A 26637-nucleotide genomic window follows, 5' to 3' on the forward strand; every position below is an offset into this window, starting at 1 on the left:
CCTTCAAGGGGGACAGTGCACGGAAGTCAGGGGGGGGTGAACGGAGAGTCGGGACAGCGCACGGAGAGGCGGGGCAGTGCACGGAAGTCAGGGGGGTGAACGGAGAGTCGGGACAGCGCACGGAGAGGCGGGGCAGTGCACGGAAGTCAGGGGGGGTGAACGGAGAGTCGGGACAGCGCACGGAAATTCAGGGCAGTGCACGGAAGTCAGGGGGGGTGAACGGAGAGTCGGGACAGCGCACGGAAAGTCGGGGCAGTGCACGGAAGTCAGGGGGGGGTGAACGGAGAGTCGGGACAGCGCACGGAGAGGCGGGGCAGTGCACGGAAGTCAGGGGGGTGAACGGAGAGTCGGGACAGCGCACGGAGAGGCGGGGCAGTGCACGGAAGTCAGGGGGGTGAACGGAGAGTCGGGCAGCATGCGCGGTATAATCGTGAGCGCGTTATACCAAAGTTTTTGTGCTTATCATCGTGATTTCTGCGCGCTATACACGTGTGCGCGTTTTATACGGGTGCGTGTTATTTGCGTGAAAATACGGTATTCGCTCATCCTCAACAAGCAAAACAAGACAGCATTGAGCAATGCTATCACTTGTGTTTGCTTGCTGAGGCTGAGTGAATAATCTCTTGACAGTCTAAAGTTTATGCATCTGACCCCTGATGCAGGCAATTTCCTGCAGAAACACAGCTGTGTTGGGTCTTGTTAATCATGCCATAAATCGTTGGATATAATAAATTAGTTTTGGCTCTATCACCTTGTCATCAATGCCTTGCTCTACTGTTTCTATTACATCGAGAGCATTTCTTGAAGCTACTTGGTACCAATTTGGACATGGAGGAGAAATGGCCTATGCAAATTGAAAGGGTTCATGGCTTGGGGAGCTCGAGTAAAAAACAACCCAAAAAGTATTGATACTCCTAGAAGGAAAAAAGGGCTTAAAGTGGACCGAAGGCTGGAAAAATTGTGAAAAATAAACCAAACTCGGTAGAAATGAAGGTCCTCGATTAAAATAAAGAATAATGACCAAAGTGAAGGAACAAATGACGGGAAGAGGGAATAGGACTTGTATACTGCTTTTTTGTTGTTACACATTCAAAGTGGTTTACATATATTCAGGTACTTATTTTGGTACCTGGAGCAATGAAGATTAAATGATTTGCCCAGGGTCACAAGGAGCAGCGCTAGAATCAATCCCACAACCTCAGGGTGAAGAGGAAGTAGATCTACCACTAGGCCATTCCTCACCTCAGATTGAAAATTTTACAAACTGAGAACACTGAAGACACAGCTTCTCAGCTCTGCAGAAACGCCGACACATACTTGGTACAGACACTGCCTAAAAATTTAAAGTGACCGTGCACTTATATGTCCATAATGGATTCTGTGGATGACACTTCCCATATGTGAGAATATTATATCTGCTTGTCCTCTGAGAATAACACAGTCAGCTTGCCTGACAAACTCTATGAACAGCTCCAAATGATTCTGCCATCAGTCAGGGAGAAAAGAGAAAGCATGGTGTGGTACGATTATCAGGAATATCTCAGACATTCAAAATGTTCTACCAAAATAAATCAGCTGTGCTGAGCATCTTTACCTCCGAATAAGCTTGGCTTTTAGTAAAGCTTTAGTCTCATTCCATGCTTCCAGCTCAGGACAGCTCAGTGCAGTTGGTTTCAGGTGGTCCAGTAGTGTATTGTCTCTGCCTTGCTTCCAGAGCTCATAGCGGTCCGGCTGAAGAACTTTCACAAAGACATCCATTGAAATCTTAACCATATCCTTCCGGCAAGTACACTGTAAAAGAAGCCAAAATCAAACCATAAGCATCTCCACATCAAATCTCTACTGCTTACCTGTACCACACACTGCATACACTTAGTACTATAGTTAAAATAATTTCTAGATGTACCAACTTATGAGAAACAATATAATCTACAGTATGTCCAACTGGCCATTTGCCAACAGGACACTGTAAATTTGAGCAACAGACTATATAAGAACTTAAATAACTCTACCTTCATTCATGTCACATGGTGTACATGTCAAATATTATAGACTTTCATGAAGTCTGAACAATTCCTCAAGTAGTTAACTAGTGGCCAGGACTGAAATGTACCTGCCTTGTACTCCTGCTGTCCTGACTAAACTCCTCCGCCCCCACTATAAATTTATGGTGGTGAGCAGTGCATTGCAGGAATAGATATTAAGTGCATTTCTTCCCAGTCAAGCTATTTTTCCCCTCCTCTTCAGTCCCTCAGCCCCCACAGCCTTTGCTCGCCTTCCTAGAACCCAGTGGGGATGAAGATGATACTAACGTCCTGTCAACTAAAATAGCCATTCGTCACAAGAGAACAGGCAATGGAATTTTTATTAAAAAGTTTGTATTTTCATCAGCACAGTGTTTTCCATGAATCTATATATCATCTCTACCATTTATACTAATGCCAGTCACTTTATAGGCCAAAATACCATTTTCCAGACAAATAGAAGCATATAGACTCATACCCCCCAACTTGGTACGTTTTTCCCCATCTTCCAGTTTCCTACACATAAACGCCATTACTTCATTTAGTTACTATGTTTCATAGACCAAAGGTTTATACCTCATTTTTTTAATTAGCTTTTGAAGCTGGGCAAGGCACTATTTGTTCTACTTCAGATTTTAACGCTTTGCATTATACTACATCTGCTTCAGTTCAATTTATAATAGAACACTCTTTTTTTTAAAGTTCATTTAAAGTTTCTCTAACCTTTTAATCCTTTATTTTTATTGAATTTTGCAAATAGCCCAGATGTATATGATAGACAGTATATCAAGTCTGTAATAAACTATAAATTTGCTCTAATAGTACATCCTTTTGTCTCAACTATAGATACACATATTGGGGCTTATAATCAAAAGTTTAAAACAGCCAAAAACCAGCCTAAGTCGACACTTGGACGTCCTAATAGCAGGGAATCAAAACCAACTTTCTGGACATACAGCAGCACTTCTAAGCTGCTGTGCATCCAGACAGCAAAGGGCTGTCTTGGGAAGTGTGTTATGGACGGGAATCAGGCAGGCTTCAATCTGGACGTACCCCAGCCATAATCAAAACTTTCCTAGAGGGAACTTAAGACACTGGCAGTTAGGCCTCTTTGAGTTGCATCTAAGTTCCACAAAGGTGCCCAAACTGACAAGACCACCACTGGAAGGATTTAAGGCATGACCCCCCCATTACTCCCCCAGTGGTCACGATCCCCTCCTACCACACAAAGAGTGAACCCCACCCCACCCCCAAAAACCTGCAGGCTTCCCATCAGCTGATCGCAGCAGAGGAATCCCCATCAGCTGAGCTGTTTCAGGGATTCCTGGCAGCTCAGCTGCTGAGGATTTCTCCTGCCAGGATCAGCTGAGCCACAGAGCCCTACACCCCTCCCCCGTCATCTTCACCCCCTCCACAACACCCCAACATTCCTAGGCCCCCCTCCCACATCCCCAGAACCTCCCGTACCTTTGGAAGAGCAAATGACAGGAGGGAGGAAAAAAAAAAAACCACAACCCAAAAAAACCCCACACCCTCCTGCCTACAGGGCCACGTGCTGCAATGACGGGGCTTCCCCCTCCCAATGCATCTTGGGATGCATTGGGAGGGCCCGAAGGCTCTGAACTGGTTCAAAATAGTGATGCATTGGGAGGGAGAAGCCCTGTAATTGCAGCACCTGGCCCTGTAAGTAGGAGGGTATGATTTTCCCTCTTGCTGTTTGCTCTTCCAAAGGGGGGTTCCAAGGATGTGGGCCTAGGAATGTTTGGGGCATGGGGGGTGGAGATGTTGGGGGAGGTACGGGATATCAGGGGGATGTCAGGATGTGAGGGGGGATGTTGGGATGTGGAGGGGAGAGGTACGGGATATCAAGGGTTTGTTGGGGATGTCATAGGGAGAGATTTTGGGCTCCATGGCTCAGCTGATCCTGGCAAGGGGAATCCCCAGCTGCTTAGTCACCAGGAAACCCTCTAAATTAGCTCAGCTGATGGGGATTCCTTCTGCTGCGATCAGACAAGGTAGTTGGTGAGTACATCTACAAAACTTGCTTTTGTAAGTTTTTCATGTGGACGTGACAAAAAAGGTAGATGTCCTAAGGACCAAAACTTATAACTTGCTCATTTTCAAAAATAAAAGATAACACGTTTGGCACAAAACATCCAACCTCAGAGTTAGGCACATTTTTGATTATGCCCCTCATTGTAAATCCCCCCCCCCAAAAAAAAAAAAGATAAAGCTTGGTTGATGTGCATTCTACTCTTCTTTTCCAATCTCTCTCAATTCTCACAAAATGCACCAAAATATTTATAGCCATACATTTTCAGCAGCTAAAATATTGAGGAACGTTCCCTACTGCCCCTGTAACATATTTGTTCATTCCTGTCATTCATTTTCCAAGTCATGAAACCAGTGGGGTACCTTCTGTTGGTTTCTGAGGCAATGACTTAAGAGAGCTGTAATACCAGGACAGATCAAGTATTTATGGCTGGGCAATATCTAACAAACTCAATTCATTTAATGAAAAATAGCTAAGGAAAGAAGAAAGGCTAGGAATATAATTTGGCGAGGGAGCTACAGGAACACAGATGGTGCCCGGGCTGCAGATTCCTGGCTGGGCAGACACTTTCCCCAGCGCCCCCATCAAATATTGGCTTAAGGGATTTGTATCGAGCGGATTTTCAATTGCTTTTCCTTAAGTAATTAGAAACACCACCTGTGTGCTCTTCTGAAGCGGATGTGCAGGCATGCTTTTTTGAACACAGCATCATATGTGAACATTTCTTAAGAAAGAACTGAATATTTCATGGAGTGTCCTAATTTTTTGCATATTACATGAATATATATGCAAAAACAGCAGAGCTGCTCATAAACTTATTTGTCAATTCCTGGCCAATATCAACCAGAAAACGGAAATTGCATCAACTACTCATCCTATCTCCTAAAGGAATTAAATACAAACGCATATTCAACTCGCTTTTCACTTATCTTGGCACCAAGACCTGGAACAACCTCTCAACTGACATTAGGCTGGAAACATTCTACAACAGATTAAAAAAAAATAATTAAAAACTCTCTTCTTTGCGAGCATACACACTATAGACAACTAACTCAATATATCTAGTATCACTAAATCCCATACTTGTTATACCAGTAGAGTCAGGGAATCCTTCCTTCCTTCAATCCTTCCTTCAATCCTTCCTTCCCCATTACTCTGTTCATAACTTAGTTCTCTGTGAACTGTCATAATATAATGTAGCTTATACATCATCTAATTCCTTATATTGTAAGTCACCTTGAACCTAATTAGGCATAGTACGACCCAGAAATACTGGATTAGATTAGTCGAGTTAACTAGAGAATGACAATGATAAAATAGGCATGAAAATGTATTGACACAGATGAGATATCAATGCGATATGCTTGTTTACCAAATTAAATAATCAGTGCAGACACTTTAACAATAAAAATAAGTTGAAAAGCACATCAGTACAGAGGCTTAGTACTGTTGTTTTGGAACAAGGTTGTGCTTCTTTTAATCTAACTGACAAAGCTGTATCCCTGCCAGAGAAGCTGATAAAGTAGTCAGGAAGAAATGGAAGAAAAGAACAGCTAAAATGGGAGGACAAAATTTTAGCTATATTAGTGATAGGAGGAAATGCAAAAATGGATTCAAGAGACTCAAAAGGGGACGCTGATATAGATAAGGCAGAATTGCTTAAGAAATATTTATGTCCTGTGATCACAGCTGAAGGGCCAGGAGAAGGACCACTGAAGATAAACACAAATAGGAATGGAGGTATGGTGGACCTTGAATGATTTTTATAGGACTGTATTCATGAGGATCTAGCTAAACTAAAAGGTGGACAAAGCAATTGGGGCTGGATTACATATATCTGAGTGTACTGAAGGAATTTAGGGAAGTTCTGGTGACTCCACTGGTTGACCTTTTCAATGTCCCTAAGGAAGCAGTACATTTAGGGGATGAAGATATTTTGTACAGAAAAGAGGAGCAGACCTTGGGTACCGTCATACTGTATGTGGGTGCATAGCAAGAGGAATGGCCAGCGGGAAAAAAGAGGTGATATTGCCTCAATATGAGATCCTGGAAAGAGAACTCATTTAGAATATCTGGAGACTGCACCTTCAAAAAGATAAATATGATTACGTCAATTGAGTCAGGATTGAGGCAGCTTCTAAAATGATCAGCAGTTTTCATCATAAAGCATTATGTACATCTAATATAATAAAACCCTAAGCCGCGCATGCGCACTCCCACCTGCGTGCTCCCATTTTCCGTGCGCTGTAGGGCACCGCAGGTAGGAGTTTGCATGCGCACGAATCTCTCTCTTTCCCTCTCCCCCGAGGCGGATGTTGGCCGCTGCGGCTGTCAGCGGCTGCAGACCGTGGCGGCTATCGGCGACTGCAGGCTGCGGCGGGCGAGCACGGAGCCAGTGTAGATGGCTGGAGGAGAAGCTGCAAAAGCTCCGCAGAGGCAGGCAGTGACAAGAGTTTTCAGAGGTGCAGGTTGCCTCAACAGGATAAGTAGTGCAGACATCAAGTTCCCTTCCCAGGTAGGATGAGTCAGGGAAGGAACCCCGGGGGGGGGGGGGGGGATGGAGAGGGAATGTCATTCCATGGCAGCATTTCAGCTCCTTGCTGGGAAGGGAGAAACTACAAGTAACAAGGCAGCAATTTCTTCCACTCCCTTCAGGCTTAGAAAGGTCCTTGACTGTTAGCTCAGGATGTTTCCTGTTGTGACCATCATCCCTGAGTGAGCCAACAAAGGCAATGAACTTAGAAACAACTAAGACGATTACAGTTACTCCAGAATGCATCTATCTAGAGAACAAAAGGAAGAAAGCCAGAGAAGCATAAGAGCTACCATACTGAGACAGAACAAATCGGGAGAGGGAGAGATGGCATTATAGAATTGGTGCCTTATGCTTGCTATCAGCATACCTAAATTGTGGTGCCCAGTTATAGATTTCCCCCATCTAATATAATAAAATGAAGCAGGAGGTGACAAGAGAACAAAAGGAAGTAAGCCAGAGAAGCATAAGACAGACCATACTGAGACAGACCACAGGTCCCAAAGAGTAGAACAAATTTATGCTGCTTAAAATAAAGCAGTGGATTTCCCCCAGATTCGGGAGAGGGAGTGGGAGAAGGGAGAGATGTTGGACTCAAGTGAGAGAGAGAGACAGAGACAGATGGATGAGGACAGAGAGGCTACTAGGGGGACCAGGAGAGATGGTAGGAGATAAGGAGAAATAGACTTCAGGGAGTGTGAAGGGGGCAGGAGAGAGAGATGGTCTTGGAGAAGGACAGAGGGGGACAGGAAAGGGAAAGATGGCAAAAGGGTAGAGGGTGTGAAAGGGGGAAGGGAGAGATGGAAATGGTAGGACCACTGCTGCTTTGGGGCACTGAGGGAGGAAAGGTTGGTATGTCAGGACTGCTGCTGCCGCCTCGGGTAAGTAAAGACCCTGTCAGGTGATAAATGCAATGGAGGATCTATGAGGGCCAAAAGGGTACAAAGGAAATGGTGAAAGGTGAGGTGGTGGGACTGGGATCAGTGGGAGGCAGGGTCCGGGCATTATAGAGGCGGGGCATGGGTGGGGTCAGAGTCAGGGTCAGGGTCTAGGTGGGGCTATTCTAGCATCCGTTACTGTAACGAATGTAACGGGCTAAAACACTTATGTATATAATGGAAGAAAAGGGAGAAAGAGGCGATATGATAGAGGTATTTAAGGTCATTGTTAGGGTTTTATATAAAAAGTGTTTTACTTCATATTAGTATTTTAGGTTGGCACAGTGGTTACAGCTACAGTATCAGGCTCAGCACCCTAATATTGGGAGTTCAAATCACAAGCTTCTTCTTGTGACCCTGGGCAAGTCACTTAATCCCCCATTGCCCCAGGTACATTAGATAGCGCATGAGCCTGCCAGGACAGATCGAGAAAAATGCTTGAGTACCTGAATGTAAACCACTTAGGCTATAAGTGGTATATAAATACTAAAAATAAATAAATAGGTTGCATTTCAGAGCGTATGATAAGATCAGATTAGGGCCAGATAGCAGCTGAGGAAAGTCTCTATTTAATTCCCTCCCACCTATGCCCAGTGCTGATGTTAGGGGAAGGCAAACAGGGCAGTTGCCCTGGCCCCACAGCTCCAAGGGGACCCACGGTCCGGACATCTCTTCTTCTTGTCGGGCTATCTCCCTCCCTTCCCTTCACCTTCAGGCACTTTTCAAAACCAAAGCTTTCTCTCTCAGAAGGGCCCTGATGTGGCAGCCATCCTCACTAGTTGCATGCGGCTGAACTGAAGCTTCTCCTCTAACACGATCCGCCCAGGTGGAAACAAGAAGCTGCAACAGAGGGGAAGCTTTGGGGCAGCTGCGTGCAAATAGTGAGGCAGTTGCTGAGTCAGGGTCTCTCAGAGAGAAAACTTTGGTTTTGAAAAGCGCCTGCGAAGGTGAGGGGAAGAGGCTGAGTGGCGCTTTAAGTTTACTGTGTAGAGAATGAGGGGAGCAGATGCTGGATGGAAGTGGGGAGGCGAGAGAGAGAGGGGAGCAGACGCTGAATTGAAGCAGTGAGGAGAGAGAGAGGGGAGCAGATGCTGAATGGAAGCGGGGAGGAGAAAGAGAGGGAATCAGAAGCTGAATGGAAGCGGGGAGGAGAAAGAGAAGGAAGCAGAAGCTGAATGAAAGCAGTGAGAAGAGAGAGAGGGGAGCAGACGCTGAATGGAAGTGTGGAGTAGGGGTAGTGAGAGATGGGAGCAGATGCTGGAATGGAGGAAGAGGATAGAGATAGTGAGATACTGGAAGGGGTGAGGGAAAGAAGTGGCAAGCTGTAGTTAGACACAATGAAAAGAGGGAAATTGAGGACTGGATAGTAAGAAAGAATTTAGTCTAGAAAGGCAGAAAATAAATTGAGAAGGAAGACCAGGGAAGAAAAGGAAGGGGAAGGGAGAGGAGAGAGAGATACCAGATCTGAGGGGAAGAAAGGAGAAAGGAAACAGATACTGTACCAGATCTGAGGGTAGGAAAGGAGGGAGAAATGGAAGGGAAGAAGACAGATGCCACACCATGGGGGAAGGGGAGGGAAGAAGATGGATGCCAGACCAATTGGAGGGAGAAAGATGGAAGGGAGAGGTAGTTTCTGGAACAGGCATAGAAAGAGAACAGATGCCATATAGAAGAGGCAGAAAGAGGGCAGACAGTGGATAGAAGGAAGAGAATGACGAGAAGATGAGAAAAGCAGAAACCAAAAGTAGAAAAAATTTTCTATTTCTTTTATTTATATATTTTTTGTTTTAGGATAAAGTAGTATTGTAGCTGTGTTGATAAACTTTTATAAACAGAAGATGGTAATAAGATGATCCTTTTATTGGACCGATTTTAATACATTTTTGACTAATTCAGAGAACAAAAAACCCTTCCTCAGGTCAGGACAGGGATACTGATCTGAAGAAAGAGGTTTTGACCTCTGAAAGCTAATTGAGAAATGTATTCGTCCAATAAAATGGTGGGCACTAATTTTTCTTCATGCCTCCTAACCAAATACAAAATATAAATAAGTTGGTGGGCTTCCCAAAGCCCTGCCGGTTGAAGAACTCTTCCTCTAATTCAATAGCCAGAACTCTTCAAGCTCTGCAGCTGGTGGCAGCTCAGAGACACTACCGCTAGCTGCAGAGCTTGAAGATTACTGGCTGCCAGACTAGAGGAGGTGGTTTTTAACTGGTTTTTATTTCTCCAGTATTGTAATACTTGCCGAGTTAAATTTCTTGGGATTCTGAGCTCAATTTCTATTTGTGATCCTTTGGTAAAGGTCTGTCTGTGTTTTGTGTGTAAAGAAGTCATTTAAAAGTTATTTTATGTGTGGTAGTAATGGGAGGTGTGGATATGGGTGTGGGTGTATTATGTGTGGTAGTAATGGGAGGTGGGTATGTTGGGGGGAGGGTGCAGAGAGGAGAGAGGATCAGAGGCTCCCTCCTTAATTTCTGCCCTGGGCCCCAGCATGTCTAAAACTGGCCCTGCCTACACCAGTTCTCACCCATCCCAAGGCTGATCTTTTGATTTATAGGCTTTTCAACTAATAGAACAGGGCATTGCTTGGGCAGGATTTTTTTTCCAGGAAAGGGATTGGGACTGGTATACTGCCTTTTTGTAGTTTTGCAATCACACTCAAAGCGGTTTACATACAGGTAGTTCAAGCATTTTCCCTATCTGTCCCGGTGGGCTCAAAATCTATCTAATGTACCTGGGGCAGTGAAGGATTAAGTGACTTGCCCAGGCTCAAAAGGAGCAGTGTGGGGTTTGAGCCTACAACCTCAGGGTGCTGAGGCTGTAGCTCTAACCACTAAGCCATACTCTTCTCTGCTTTTTCTTCTCTCTTTTTTTTTTTAAATTAGGTACAAGTACTTCTGCAACCACAGTATAGATGGGAAACATTGTGTCACCATAGATGTTGCTCAGGTTACAGCTTTTGTCTCTGTGCAGACTAAAAATGTTACCCAAGAAGAGGGAGTGGTCCCATGTGCAAGTTGTCTTCAGCTTGAATCTCTCATGAAAGAAGTAAAGGAACTGAGAAGCAATCGTGAGAATGAGGGGTACATCAATGAAATGCTTCATGCGGTATCAAAGATTTCCAGCAGTAGGGAAAAAGAGGCCATGATGAGGGAAGACAGCAGGACTTGGATTATGGGACCTTCCAGGATCAATACTGTAATTCCATCTGCACTTTAACTGAAGAACCAGTATGTAGCCCTGGAAGTGGATGAGATGATAGCATCCCAGGGAAAGGAAGGACTAAAGATCAAAATCCCTAAAGCTGATGGATCCACGACCACTAGGAAGCGTACGGTAGTGGTGTGGTTGATGATTGATGTCCATCCGCACACCAGCCATGACATTTTTTAGATATTTCAGTGATAGGAAGAAGTGCAAAAGTGTCATTGCGAGATTCAAAGGTGAAGGGAAGATATATGTAGAAGCTTATAAAGATAAGGCTGAATTGCTTAACAGATATTTCTGTTCTGTGTTCACAGCTGAAGCACACAGAGAGGGACCACAGAAGACAAACGCAAAAAGGGCTGGAAGTGTGGTAGACTGATCGATGTTCAGATGATTGTGTTCGGAAGGAGCTAGCTAATCTAAAGGTAGACAAAGCGATGGGGCCAGATGATGTACATCCAAAATTACTGAAGGAACTACATAAAGTTCTAGCAGCTCTGCTGTTTGACCTTTTCAATGGTCCTTTAGAATCAGGAGTGGTACCGGAGGAACTGGAGAATGGCGGATGTGGTACCTCTCCACAAAAGTGGAAGTAAGGAAGAAGTAGGAAACTACAGGCCGGTAAGTCTGACTTGTGTGGTAAATAAATTAATGGAACTGCTTTTAAAAACAGAGAAAGTGACGTTCACTAGAGGCAGGTCTTGTCAGACAAATCTTTCAGGTAAGATTTGCCTCTTTTCAGATGATACCAAAATCTGCAATAGAGTAGATACCCTTGATGGTATGAACAACAAGAGGAAGGACCTAGTGAAGCTTGAAGAATGGTCTGAAATTTGGCAGCTAAAATTTAATGCTAAGAAATGCAAGGTCATATATTTGGGCTACAAAAACCAGAAGGAACGGTACAATTTAGACCAGTGTGTCTCAAACTGTGTGCCAAGACACAGTGGTGTGCCTCGAAGAGATTCTGGGTGTTCCATGAGAGATTCAAGAATTTTAATTTACTTTTAAAAATTCCCTTCATAAGTATACACTAGAATAGATGACATGTACATTGCGCACACAAGAGTCTGTCAATGTTATGAGTGTCTATATGCATAAAGATACAACTGCCCAGACAAGCATCATTCTTATGCTTGATTTAAAATTGAAAAGGTTATAAATAAAAAAGTAAAAAAAAGAACATAAGAATAGCTTTACTGGATTAGACCAATAGTCCCTCTAGCCCAGTATCCCATTTTCACGGTGGCCAAGGTCACAAGTACCTGGCAATAACCCAAATAATAGTGAAAAAAAATGTTCCAAATTTAAAAGTAAATGGCATAGAGGAAGCAAAAAAAATAAAATAATAATAATAATGTTAGATAAAATTGGAGACAGTACTGATTCCTGAGGAAGACCACTCAAGCAGGTCATGTCATCAGATCTAACTTGATTAGCAACAAAAGAATGAAGAAGGTCATAGGAAGGAGTCACCACCAGGAATCACACATCAAAGTTTGAAGAAAGACTCAACCTGGCCAAGTTTCAGCTAAATTGCCTGTATCAGGGGTCTACAGACAGAAATAAAACAATTTATAATATACTAGTATTTAAGCCCGTTACATTAACGGGTGCTAGAATAGATGTGTGTGTCTTTATTTCTTTTTCTCTCTCTCCTCTTGACCGCTTTCTGTTTCTCTCTTTCCTCGGCTGTCAAACCATCACCCCTTGCCTGTTCCACCTGTCCAGCAGTAGGCCTTCTCCCTTCCTTTTACCTACCCCTGTCCAGCAGCACTCCTTACCTGCTCCCCCTGTCCCTCTTCCCTGCTCCCCCTGTCCAGCTTCTTCCCTGCTCCGCAGTCATTATTCCCTGCTCCCCCTGTCCAGCAGCACTTCTTACCTGCTCCCCGTTCCTCTTCCCTGCTCCCCTGTTCCTCTTCCCTGCTCTGTCTGTCCAGCAGCACTCCTTCTTTTCTCCCCCTGACCCTCTTCCCTGCTCCCCCTGCCCAGCAGCATTCCTTACCTGTGTCTCTCTTTCTCCTTAGTGTTTTGTTATTTTTTAAAATCTGTCTCTTTAGCCCCCTGTCCTTCTGTGAGTGTCTGTGTGTCTCTGTCGTTGTGCACTGTTGTTTGTTTGTTTTTTAAAATTGATGTTTAGCTCCTGATCCCCTCTGTTTCCATGGCAAGCATGTTCGCGGATGTGAGGGCCGTTTTGTGGTGCCGGATCTGGCGGCGCCGTGTAGGTCGGAAGACGGGCCTCAGCATTTTGTAGGTCCGGGTCTGGCGTCGCCGTGTAGGGCGAAAGCGGGAGGCGGGGCCTCAGCACCGGCCGGGCGGCTCGCGCCGCCGGCCCCCAGTAGCTCGAGGCCGGCGGCGGACATGGCTTGCGTTGCATGGTGGAGGAGGAACATTGGTGACGTACAACCCGCGCATGCGCACTAAAAAAAACGCGACAGCTCAGGGAACACGATTTTTTTAGTGCGCATGCGCGTCCTACCATTTTATTATATTAGATAATATATGGACCCACAGAAAACCCCCTACATATCTGATAACTATGCTCATAAATATTTTAAAATCTTAGTAAAAACTGGAATACTGGCTACTAATATATAGTTAGATAACATATTAGGTTCATGATTATGAGTTTTCAGTACATGGGTTAAAAGAATATTCTCCAAAGGAGCAAAAAAACTGTCCTGACAAAGACCTTCTCTAACTAAATTGTCATCCTACTAATGAAATCAGACAGTGGATGTTTAAGACTTAGGACAGGGATCAAGAGTACAATGAGAAGGTGCAAATTTTTCATTATGGTTTTAACTTCTATAGTAGAAATTGGAAGAAATTCTTCCCAGATCATATCGCTGGTATCAACCAGTTTCTTCAATTGTCTGAAAGTATAGAAATAGCAGCTAATTCCAATTGATAAAATCTAGGCATTGAGCTGCAAATACCTTCTATTTTATCTCTGAAATTAGCTAATTCAATCGTTGTAGGGGAAGGTTGAAATGACAAGGAATTTATTTCCTCTGTCTTGCAAAAGGAATTGAAATTTGAAACCGCATTTTCTGATTTATAATCTGCCTCCATTAGTTTAAGATAATTTCTAGGTCTTCTGTAAAGAGAATTTATAAACAGTAATAATACCTTTCAATTGGCATTTTATTTTTTCTTTGCCATCCTTCTGCCAGGCATGCTTTGTCACCATCAAGGTGAGATTTAGTCATTCCTGCTAATTTCCTTTCTTTGAGTCCTGCTGTACCAGTTTTTTTTACACTTATCTGTGTATGTATAATGAAACTTTTATTGTGCTGCATCTCATCAATGTTACTATATAAGTTTTTCACAAGTTCACTTTTAAATATACTATATATTTTTGTGACTATTATTTACATAACATCCATATTTGATTTCTTTTTTATACATGAGACCTATTTATTATCATTTTTAAAAAACATTTATAATCCACTTTAAACCAAAGAGGCAATTAACATACACAGCCTTCAACACATACACATCGTAGGAATCCACATAACAAAAAACAATTGTCATAATGTGGGCATCTTAACATACTCATCTTAGAAGATAACATCATCATAAGTGCAACTAGCAAAGAAATGCTTGTGCAAAAAGATAGGTCTTCAGCAGTTTTCTAAAGTGTAACAAATTTCCACAGAATCTCAGAGTGCCTGTCAAAGCATTCCATAAGGCAGGTCCAGCAATGGAGAAACAAGATTTTTTCGTTTGCACATATCATGCTGTATCCCTTATGCCTGTATCACAGAGCAAACGGTTCTCAGATCTCAATGCTCTTAATTAGCCAAATAGTCCAGCAAGGTATCATAGATACCCTGTTGGGCAACCTTCAAAATTTTAAACTGAGTACGAAATTGAATTGGTAACCAATGTAACTTTTTTATGATAGGAGAAATGTGTTCGTAGCGAGATATTCCCATCAGCATCTGAGCCGCTAAGTTCTGTAATGCCTTGATACGAACCTAAATACATACCATTACAATAATCCAACTTTGATAATACCATCTTTTGTAGCATTTGTCTGAAATCCCAATTCGTTAACACATTCTTCAAATGAGATAATTTCCACATAGCAAAATATGCGAGCTGAACTACTGAGCTTTGAATGACAATTTTGCATCTAGAATCATTCCAAGCAGCCTATCTCTTCATACAGATAAATCTCTCTAGGCCACAAATGTTCATCCTCCTCTCCAACAATCATTATTTCTGTTTTCCTATGTTCAAGGTGAACCCTTTGCTTTGCATCCATTCATTAATCTTGTTCATGTAACCGTTTAACCCTTGAAACAGCTCATCACCCCTCTATGGATCTTAAAGAAAACCTGAACATTGTCGGCATAAATCCTATAAGAGATGCAAATTTTATCCAGCAACTCCCCTAATGGGGAGAGATAGATATTAAATAGGGTGACCAATAAGGAAGAGCCTTGAGGCACACCACTGTAAAAGGACCTCAGATGACACTTCACCATTACTATGACAAAAATGACCGAAACCAGTCACATACCTTACCACCTACTCCTATCTGTCTTAGCTTTTTGATTAAACCATGATTAAACTGTGAGAACCGACAGCAGCCATTCAGAAAGTGGCTTGGCACAGGATGGAGCACGAAAAGCTCGCTTCTGCCTTTTGCGCCGCTGGCCCCGAGAAAATGAGGACTCAGGAGGCAGCTGTCCAGCAAGGGAGGGGCAGGAGCACGGAAAGCTCGCTCCTGCCGATACACCGCTAGACCACAACAATTTAAAGGTGCCGGAGTGGGGGCTGGGACTGTCTATCACTTAAACCTGCCCTGTACTGGCCAACCACTAGACCACCAGAGGGGGTACAGGGTACAGGTCAGGGTGGGGGGACAAGGTGCAGAGCCTGGCAAGGAGTGTGGGGTTGGGTGCAGAGCATGGCAGGGAGTGAGGAGGGCTGGGTGCAGTCTGGTATATTTTGGTTCAGAATGGTTTTTTCTTCTTGTTTTCCTCCTCTAAATCTAGGGTGCATCTTATGGTCAGGTGCATCTTATGGAGCAAAAAAAAAAAAAAAAAACAACAACAAAAAACAGTATATACAGTTTCACTTTCAAATCTGATAGAAAATTTGGGGAATAAATGTCCCCAAAGGCTTTGTTTCAGTACTGACAAACTGAAAATTACCCTTTATCTATTTGAGACCAGTAGCATTGTTACTTAATTCAACTTGAGCTGCTGGGTGATTGCCTCCCCCCTCCCAGAGCTGCATATTTCTAAATTACTGTTCTTGTAAGCTGTAGTGGTTCCTGCCTGAATGAAAGGTGCAATATAAATTCAAATTATTACAATAAAAAAAAAGAAAAAGAAATACAAAGTTCTATCTGACACAGGCTGTTGCTTCCTCATTACACACTTCCGCTCCTGCTCCCTCACTGGAATTCCTCCTACACTGGAGCCTGGAATAATGGGCCACCAGAAGCATACAGCATGACTAAATAGAAACATGAAGGCTGCACTTGTCACATCAAAGTGGCAGATAAACCCCCCCCTACCCATACTTTTGTAGAGTTAAGGGGCTTGAGGATGTATTATAAAGCATCTTTCTCATTCAGTTCCCACTCTGCCAAATCCAAAACCATCAGAAACAGCATGGCTGTCACCAGGCATACTGAAAGAGTGACAGATCAAATGGAGAACATTCAAAAAGGGGGGCCCCTAAGGAGCTGGCGGCTAGTTTAGATGAAAATAAACTATTCAGAAGTCATTTGCTGATATATACTGAGCTCTGAGCATGAAGCAGATCTTGGAATAAACAATAAGTGAATATCATGTAGTAAGCTTTTACTTTGTGGCTCCTAGAATACTCTAAAATAATCACTCATGTAGGTGATGTCATCCAGTGGCATCATTGTCCCATAGCACAGACCTTTTGCAAATGTCCTTCCAAGCATGGGCCAGCAATCCCTATCCATACCAATGAGCCAGCCCACTTCATCCTCAGTCATTCCAAAGCAAGATTCATCCAAAAGAAGTTAGCAGGTAGGTTTGTGTGGCCGATTAATCCCGCTGCCCACAGAAAACTCACTTCATTTTCTCCATGGAGAAGGAAGATAGGTAAGTCACATTTAGATGACTCCCTAGCTGAGGGGAGTGATATTTGAATAAATTGCTTTAACAGCCTGTGAAACCTGGTATGATGGGATGAGGCTGCATCTAGGTTGCAAGGTTTACAATAAGAGGCAGTAATGGAAGCATTAATGTGGAGGCCCAATGGGAAATATAATAGCAGAAACCATAAACTGCTGCATCACCAATTTTTGAATTTATAGACGACACCTAACTATTTTGGATGTGCCCTTCACTCATTATATAAGAACATAAGAGTTGCCATACTGGGACAGACTGAAGGTCCATCAAGCCCAGTATCCTGTTTTTAACAGTAGCTAGCCCAGGTCACAAATACCTGGCAAGATCCCAAGGAGTAAAACAGATTGTATGCTGATTATTCTATGAATAAGCAGTGGATTTCCTAAAGTCCATCTTAATAATGGCTTATGGACTTCTGTTTTAGGAAATGATCCAAACCTTTTTTTAAACCCTGCTAAGCTAACTGCTTTCACCACATTCTCCAGCAATGAATTCCAGAGTTCAATTACATGTTGAATGAAAAAAATACTTTCTCCATTTTGATTTAAATTTACTACTTAGTAACTTCTTCACATGCCCCCTAGTCCTAGTATTTTTGGAAAAAGTAAACAAGTGATTTTGCATCTACCTGTTCTGCTCCACCCAGTATTTTATAGATCTCTATCATATCTCAACTGAGCCGTCTCTTCTCCAGGTTGAAGAGCCCTTGCTGCCTTAAACTTTTCTTATAGGGAAGTCGCCCCACCCCTTTGATCATTTTCATCTCCCTTTTTGAGATGTAGTAACCAGAATTGCATGCAATATTCGAGGTACAGTTGCACCATGGAGTGATACAAGGGCATCATAACATACTTATCTTCGTTTTCCATTCCTTTCCTTTCCTGATAATTCCTAACATTCTAATTGCTTTCTTTCAATTTGTTTTCTTAGTCACCGCCACACACTGAGCTGAGGGGTTCAATGATGACACCTACGAGGGGGTGCTGAAAAGTTCTCAGCCCACCCAAGAAGAGAATGACATGGATGTGTTTCAATTAATGATCTGAAACAATGTCAAAACACAGAATTTCATTTCTGCAAATTGGCACTTAACAAAACAACATAACACTCTTTTCAGCAACAGTGGCAAAATGCTCAGAATTTAGGAAGTTGGTTGGTTGAGCTGAAAACTTTTCAGGACCCCCTTGTAGATCTTTTTCCTAGGAAGAGGACTCCTAACATGGAACATTACACTTAGCAGATATAGTTCGGTTCCCCCTTCCCACATGCATCACTCTGCACTTGTTCACATTAAACGTTATCTGCCATTTTGATGCCATCTACCAAGGTCCTCTTGCAGTTTTTTACACTCCTCTCATGATTTAACAACTTTGATCAGCTTTGTGTCATTGCTTCTCCAATGTGAGGTCTGCATAATAAGGATTCAGTTATCTGCCAGGTAATATATAGATAACTACCTTAAATAAGTTATTTTTAGACCTCAGCGCTGTAACTGTGTGTATAGCAAACTCCACACACAGATTAATAACACCAACCTTTTCATCGATCTAATATTCTTTTTTCCTTTAAAGTGCTAGTGCTTAATAGTGTATTTAGATTTTTTAGTTTTAAATAAATAAATACTCATCTTGTAAATATAGCTAGGGGTACATATTATGACATAGGACTATGTTTCGCCACAGACTGTTTCAAGGAAATCCCCCTCTAGATTGCCAGTTCCATGTTACCCATATTGTTAAATTCTATCTGGAAGCATAGGAGGATGGCTCCTGTCCAGGTTCACTGCTGGACCACTAGGGCGTGCAAAGTAGGTCTTTTTCAAGTGCAGGAGGGAGGTGGGGTGGTGCAGAACCGGCCAGAACAGGACACAGGAAGGGTCGCTCCTGTCCTGACTTACTGCTGAACCACCAGGGGTCCAGGAAGGTCCAGAGGTAGATCTGAAATGGGTTTGGGGGGGGGCGCAGAGCTGGATAGGACAAGGAGGGATTGCTTATGTCCCAGCTCGCCACTGGACCACCAATACCTATATCTGAATATAAACTCTCAGTTTATACTCGAGCCAACCTTATTTCCCCTTTTTTTGGGAGAAAAAAAAAAAGGTTACCTCAGTTTATTCGGATTGGTTTATATTCAAGTATAAATATATATATATATATACACATATATATATATATATATAATAATAAAATGCTAAGCGCGCATGCGCACTCTTACAGCCGTGTTCCCTGATCTGTAGGTCTGTGGTCGACAGGAATGCGCATGCGCAACGGATCTCTCTCTCGCAGATCCCAAGGTGATATGTGGGCTTGCCGGCTCCGGATGCCTTACACATGACGGAAAAAGTTTATTTTTAAGTTCAAAGCCGCGGCTGCGGCTCCTTTCTCAAGCCGCACCTGCGTCGGAGAAGGCTTCCAATGCAGGCAGGGATCGAGAGAGGAGCTGCGACGACGACTTTGAACTAAAAAATAAACTTTGCAAAACAACTAAGGGAACCGTTCCGAAAGCGTCGCACCCCTCCTCGATGCACCCGAACCCCCGTTGATCCTCCCATCGCGGTCTGACCCTCCCATCCCTACCTGCCGTCTGACCGGCTCACTTAATCCCTTGCCGTCCCCCAAACCTGCCGACTCCAGCAGCGTCCACAGCACTCTACACACGCTGCTTCGGCAGAGGGCCCCGAAGCAGCGTATGTAGAGTGCTGCGGACGCTGCTGGATTCAGCAGGTTTGTTGGGACCACGGGAAAGGAAGGGGGGGGGGCCGCAAGGGATTAAGAGAGCCGGCCAGACTGTGGAAAGGGAAGGGGGGTAGGGGAAAACGCTGCTGATGCACAGGGAAGTGGTGTGGATGGAGGGAAATGGAGGGGGAGGGAATGATGCTGCGGCTGCTGTACAGGGAAATGGGGGGAGGGAAATGCTGTTGCTGCTGCACAGGGAAGTGGGGAGGGGAGAGGGAAATGGAGGGGGAGGAATGCTGCTGCAGCTGCTGTACAGGGAAGTGGGAGGCAGGGAAATGCTGTTGCACAGGGAAGTGGGGTGGGGGGAGGGAAATGGAGGGGGATGAATGCTGCTGCAGCTGCTGTACAGGGAAGTGGGGAAAGGGAAATGCTGTTGCTGCTGCACAGAAAAATGGAGGGGGAGGGAATGTTGCTGCTGCACAGGGAAGTGTAGGGGGATCAAAATGCTGCTGCATAGGGAAATGGAGGGGGGAGAGAAATGCTGCTGCATAGGGGGCAGGGAGGGAGAGAAAGAAAGAGAGAAAGAAAGAAAGAAAGAGAGAAAGAGAGAAAGAAAGAGAGAAAGAAAGAAAAAAAGAAAGAAAGAAAAAAAGAAAGAAAGAAAGAAGGGAGGGAGACAGAAAGAAAAGAAGAAAGACACAGGGGCAGGGAGAGAAACAGAAAGACAGACAGACAAAGGGGGCCAGGGAGAGAGACAGACAGAAAGAAAGACAGCGGAAGGGAGACAGAAATAAAGAAATACAGACATATATTCTAGCACCCGTTAATGTAACGGGCTTAAAAAAAAATAAAAATAAATATATATATATATATATACACACACATACACACACAAACACGTGTTTCCCTGAAAATAAGACAGTGTCATATTAATTTTGGGTCCAAAAAATGCATTAGGTCTTATTTTTTTCATGTGCAACAATCATCTCTCCCTTCCTCTCCTCTACCCCAATTTTTCCTCTTTTCTTTCTCCCCTCCACCCCATGTGCAGCATCTTTTCTCCCCTGTTACCCATCCCTTTTTGCAGCATCTTTCTAACCCTCCAATCCCCTTGTGCAGCAGAACCCCACTGACCCTCCCACCTTGAGACTGACATACCTCTGCTCTAAGGCCTCAAAAAACAGCAGCGATGGTAGCTGTTTTTGGAGGACTGAGAGCGGAGGTATGTCAAGTCTCACTGGGGTGGGGATTGCTGAATTGTCGAGTCTGGCAGCACTAGTGTCAGGGATGGAGTCGGGGACATTTGGGAGGGGTATGTGGATTCATGGGTCGATCTTAACTAAGGCTTATTTGGGGGTAGGGCTTATATTAGGAGCATCTTTAAAAATCATTATAGGGCTTATTTTCGGGATAGGTCTTATTTTCGGGGAAACAGGGAATATAGAATTTACTCTCAGAAGTCAGCATGTTTCTACTGACTCATCATTTACAGATCATTCTTCTAACTAAAAAAGTGACAATCCATGGATTCAAAATACATTTAAAAGATTTATACATCTCTGGACATAAAAAAAGATTTTGTTTCTAATAAGAATAAAAAAACACCATATTATAGCCATCTTAAAAATGAAGTTTTCCTGTTTGCAGAGGGCAGGAAACTGTAAATACACTGAAATGCTCACGTTTCATAGAAAAATATGGATGCTCTAAAAGGACAGAAAAACAGCAGATGAGATCTAAATGTACTGTAAAGCTCCTGAAGCTTAAGATTAGACAACTATAGTTTGTACTGAGCAGACCATTACTACAGGTATGCGCTGCATAGCATCTACTTTACAGTATATTCTGTAAAAGTGGATGTTGACGTTATGCAATTTGGACTTTAAAAAAAAAAACCAATACCCTCTTTAAACTACCCCCCCCCCTTAAGGCTACAAGCACTGCTCTCCTCCCTTCCGCACCCAAGATGAATGGTGCTGCTGTCCACTTCCTCCCCATGACCAGCACTTTTCTTACCATATGCATGTAATTGCTGACAGAGGCCGATGCCACTGTTCTACCCTGGGCTGTTGTGGGGCCTTGAGCATCTGTGCATGCTCTAGGCCTTACAGCTTCCGCCTTCTCCGAGATTCTCATGATGCCAGTGGCATTGGCACCATGGATGTTAAAAGTGAAGACGCTGCCTGGAATGCCATTATGCGGCACATACCTGTATATGGTAAGACAGCTGGTTGCATCAAACTGGAGATGTATGAGAGTGGGTGAGAAGGACAAAGTAAGACTACTAAGTTTATAAACAGATGACAGAAGGCTTTATCTATGCTGTAAAACTGTCCAGAAAATTGAGAAGGGTAAATTTAGTTACAATTTATAAAGAAAATGCTACTTGCAAGTTACAAAGACAACTTCAACTTCAGCTGAAAGAGTGGCTCTTCCACTTGGGCAGGCGCTAAGCACTAAATTTAAGGCATCTATAATTTAACAGTTCTGTTCAAAAATATTGGTCAGGAAAACTAGTTTTGTATACAAATAGTTAAAATGAGAAGCTTAATGATCAGAAATAAAGCTAGGAAAACACAAATATAGATTTCAGAATTTTTTTCTAGCTGCTCTCAGCATATAGCTTGAGGGGAAAAATGCGATAACCCCCGACTCCCTGTTTCTGCAGAAATTATCAATGTGGCATAAAGTCTCAATAATGGCCTATTTCATTAGCAAAACCACTGGAAACTCTGAAATATTTCATAAACAAAACAATGATGATGATATTTTTGAGGACTCCCCCTGGTTCCCATTATACTATTTCTTCCCACAACTTTCGCTGTTCCTCTTGGTTCCATTACATGCAACTCCGTAATTCAGACTTAGGTGAAGAAGGTTGTCTCTTGATCTTCAGGAGCAAAGACGTATAACCCCTAGCTTCATATTGCCACAAAATCAATCCAAAATCAACATTTTCTCCTCTCATGAGAGAGATTAAAAACCAGAGATCAAATGTCACATGTCCTAAGCAAGAATGAGAGGGACATCACTAACTCCAAAATTAACCCGTTACATCTTCTCTCAACACAGCTACAAACTAAATTCATGAGCCACAAAAATAACCCTAGTGCCAACAGATCTAAGATAAAGATGATAAAGAAATTAATATTCCCTTTTTCTACTGCACGCACGCACACACACACACAAAATCTCATGCTAGCAAATTCTAAACCAATTAGCAACTTTGTAAATTAAAAATGGCAAAAAGCCAGAATCAAGCAAAGATAATGAAAACGAACACTCAGATTCCTAGACCACAGACAACAGATAAGGTAAAATTTGGTCAGTCTACATCCTTCTGAAGAGGGTTATAAACTCCAGATCTGTCCTTCCTTTGCAGTTAAGGATCTTCTGTGTTTATCCTAGGCTTTTGTCTTTCAAACCGCCACCACTTCTGAGTAAAACATTTTCTGATATTACTGCCGAGTCTAATCTTTTCTGGAACCTCATAATATGCCCTCCTGCCTTTGTCCTCTTCTTTTCCACTGAAGAAGGAATGCTTTTAGTATTTCACTAGCTGATGCCCCGGCGTTGTAAGGGTATTTAATTATAGCAATAACACTGTAAATGGATTCAAAAAAAGATACTTTATAGTGGTGAATGAAATTATTTTTTTACAGCTTAATAAAAAGTACAATATTCAAATTATAATGTGAAATATTTGACAAAATGAATACAATACAACTAACGCAAAACGTGATTATAAACAACAATTTTAGTTTCACCTCCTGGAGCAAGAACATATAAATTCTTGGGTGAACCCACCCTTGAGCAAGCAACATAGAGTTGTGGGTACGAGACCCCCAGAACATATCACCCCAGGTAGTGAGGGATCTGCATACCAAGTTTCGTTCAAATCGGTCAAGCCGTTTTTGAATTACTGTGAGAATGGCAGTTTTTTACATATTTTCCATTGACATGAATGGGTGAAATCTGATTTTCTGGTTGTAGCTCCGCCCACGTGTGCAGGTGGGCCGCGAGACCTCCAGAACATATCATCCCAGGTAGTGAGGGATCTGCATACCAAGTTTCATTCAAATTGGTCAAGCCGTTTTTGCGTGATCGCGGCACATACACACATACATACATACCTCCGATTTTATATATATAGATTTACCCATTGGATGTATTATACCATCTTCCTCTCTTCTAGGTAGTGGTTCTCAAACTCTTGACCACTGTACTTTTTTCAGAAGTCTCAAATGTATTCTATACCACCAGTGCAAAAATTAAAAATTCACAGCAAGCCATTTGGGCCTCTTCCAAAATAGGTGATTAATTGCCAATGACCTCCCCCCACCAATCAAATGCTGCAGTTAAACTGTGGGTGTGCAAGCAATACTGGAGGGCACATTTCTTATGGTACTCTATTGCCTCTTTCTGATAAACTGATATCAATTTTAAACTTTGATGGGGGAGGGGGAAGGAATGGAAGAAGCTCTAAACAACTAAAATTAAATTAACATTTAACATTCTTATGTCAATCTATTTATATACTGCAGATTCCAAAAATGTGTGATTGCTCACTTAATGGAAAGGACAGCCCTATCCCACTTCACTTCACCCTAAATGAAAAGATATTCATTTATGAGACAGTATGCAGTACAAGATGATGGGGTCCTTGTATAAGTCTCCAGTGAGGCCCCATTTAAAATACTGTGTGCAATTTTGGAGTATGAATATAGTATATACTGTATGCAAAAGTAAAAAACCCCCAACAAAACCACAAATTACACATAGAAAAATAAAAATTCTTGAAACTATATTTAATTTCCTAATTGAATATATAAAAGTGTTTTTTCCCCTCTTACATTGTTTGCTCAGTTTCTTCTTCATTACTTCTCTGTAGAGAATGACATGAGATGAGTGTCCGAGGTTAATAGCAGGATGGAGACAGAGCCCAAGGGATGGTGTACGTAAAGGGAGAGAGCCAAACTTTGTCCACATGTCATTCTCTAAAAAAACTGAGACTACTATCAATATGTAAAAAATTAACATAGAAACATGACGTCAGACTCTAAAAAGTAGTTCCTTACTTTTTGCAGTTGTCACAGGTAGTAAAATGAGGAAGATACCACCTGAGAGATATGGTTGGAAAGCGACAGGTTGCTGTCAAGAAGTATTCCTAGGTAGTGTACTTGGTCTTTTGCAGTTATAGGAGTCGAGTCCCAGCGCAGCGAGGATTGGGCATGGTTGCCGTGTTCTTTGTGGATCCAAAGGAGTTCTATCTTGGAGGCGTTTAGTTGTAATTTATTAATGAACATCCAGTTTTTAATTTCTGAGAGGCAGTTTAGGAGTTTCGCAATCTGGGCGATACGGGTTTCTCCTAGCAGTAGGTACAGTTGGATGTAGAGAATGGAACAAATTTATCCCCGTCCCTGCAGGAACTCAATTTTCTGTCTCGTCCCCGTAAGTTGTGTCGGTGTCCCTGCCCCATTCCTGTAAGCTCTGCCATAACCGAACAAACCTCGAACACTTGTGATTTTAAAGTGTTTGAGGCTTGAGCAGATGCGGACAGAGCTTGCAGGAATGGGGCAGGTTTAAACTAAACTAAACTAAACCTTGGGTTTATATACCGCACCATCTCCACGAATGCGGAGCTCGGCACGGTTTACAGGAAGAAAGATGAGAGAGGAACTACAGTGGAGAGATTAAAGAGTTAGGTGTAAAGGGGGGAAGGTGAGAGGAGACGGGAAAATGAGTTCCCACAGGGGCAGGGAAAAATTTGTCCCCGTGTCATTCTCTACTTGGATGTTATCCGCGAAGGAGTGAATCTGTATTTGATATTTGCGGGCTATGTCTAGGACAGGTCTAACGTAGAGATTGAATAATAGGTGGAATAGCAGAGCTCCCTGTAGAAAACTGTATTTGATCAGTTTCAGTTTCAATAGCGCGCCATTGAGCAGAACGCTTTCTGGATCTGTTATTCCGGAAGGAGGTGATCCGTTGTAGTGCAATGTTTCGGATTCCAATTTCAGAGCGCTGTTCAATGAGGAGAGGATGGTCAATAGAGTTGAATAGTGTCCATTAGGGCCTTTATACTAAGCATTTTTCCTCATGGATATGAAGAGGACATTTTGCAAAGCCTCTTTCAAACCTGCTTGACTCTCCTTCCAGTGTAGGGAAAAGAGATGGTACTGCTGGCAAGGCCAGGGCTATCATGAAGAAGTGTACTGTACTTGGGAACTTTTGGCCTGATATTTGAAAGCACTTATCCATATAGTGGCAACCAATATATGGGCACACATCTTATACCAGGGGTACCCACACTTTTTGGGCTTGCGAGCTACTTTTAAAATGACCAAGTCAAAATGATATATCAACAATAAAATTAAAAAAAAAACACAAAGCACACTGTTCGCACAGAAAATGTTAATTATCATTCCTATTCCGGGGTTTTTTCAAAGAGGTCAAGACAGATGACTCTATGCACTGTCACCTCAGTAACAACCATACAGAAATAGACAAATACCCCCTTCCCTTTTCACTAAACCACGATAGCAGTTTTTAGTACAGGGAGCTGCATTGAATGCCCAGCGCTGCTCTCGACGCTCATAGGCTCCCTGCGCTAAAAAACGCTATTGCGGTTTAGTAAAAGGGGATCATAGTGTAAAATATAGACAGCAGATATAAATTCAGACACATTTTGATCACTAAATTTAAAATAAAATCATTTTTCCTACCTTTGTTGTCTGGTGATTTCACGAGTCTCTGGTTGCACTTTCTTCTTCTGACTGTGCATCCAATCTTTCTTCCCTTCTTTCAGCCTTTATGCTTCCTCTCCTCCAGACCTCATTCCCTCCCCCAACTTTTTCTTCCTCTCCCCCTGCCCCGCTTTCTTTTTTTTCTCTCTTCATGCCCCCTTTCTTTTTATCTGTTTCCCTTCTTTCCTTTTTGTTTCCCTGCCTGCCCCCTTTCTTTCTTTCTCCCTGCCCTCTCCCAAGCCACTGCCATCGGGGAACAGGCCCCCAAGCCATCGCCGCCACCATCAGATAACAGGCCCCAAAACCGCCGCCGCAGCCCCAAGCTCTCCC

The 26637-nt window shown here is 42.9% G+C and overlaps 1 protein-coding gene across 4 annotated transcripts in view; it reads right to left on the bottom strand.

The window, feature by feature from the left end:
• Positions 1 to 26637, bottom strand: part of KDM4B (lysine demethylase 4B) — a 354261-nt gene that overhangs the window by 123181 nt on the left and 204443 nt on the right. For all 4 annotated transcript variants that reach the window (XM_033955335.1, XM_033955336.1, XM_033955333.1 and 1 more), the window contains exon 9: positions 1595 to 1791. In XM_033955335.1, the coding sequence (XP_033811226.1) occupies positions 1595 to 1791 (197 nt within the window). The remainder of the gene's footprint in view (positions 1 to 1594; positions 1792 to 26637) is intronic.

Source organism: Geotrypetes seraphini, chromosome 8 (assembly GCF_902459505.1).
Source record: "Geotrypetes seraphini chromosome 8, aGeoSer1.1, whole genome shotgun sequence".
NCBI lineage: Eukaryota > Metazoa > Chordata > Amphibia > Gymnophiona > Dermophiidae > Geotrypetes > Geotrypetes seraphini.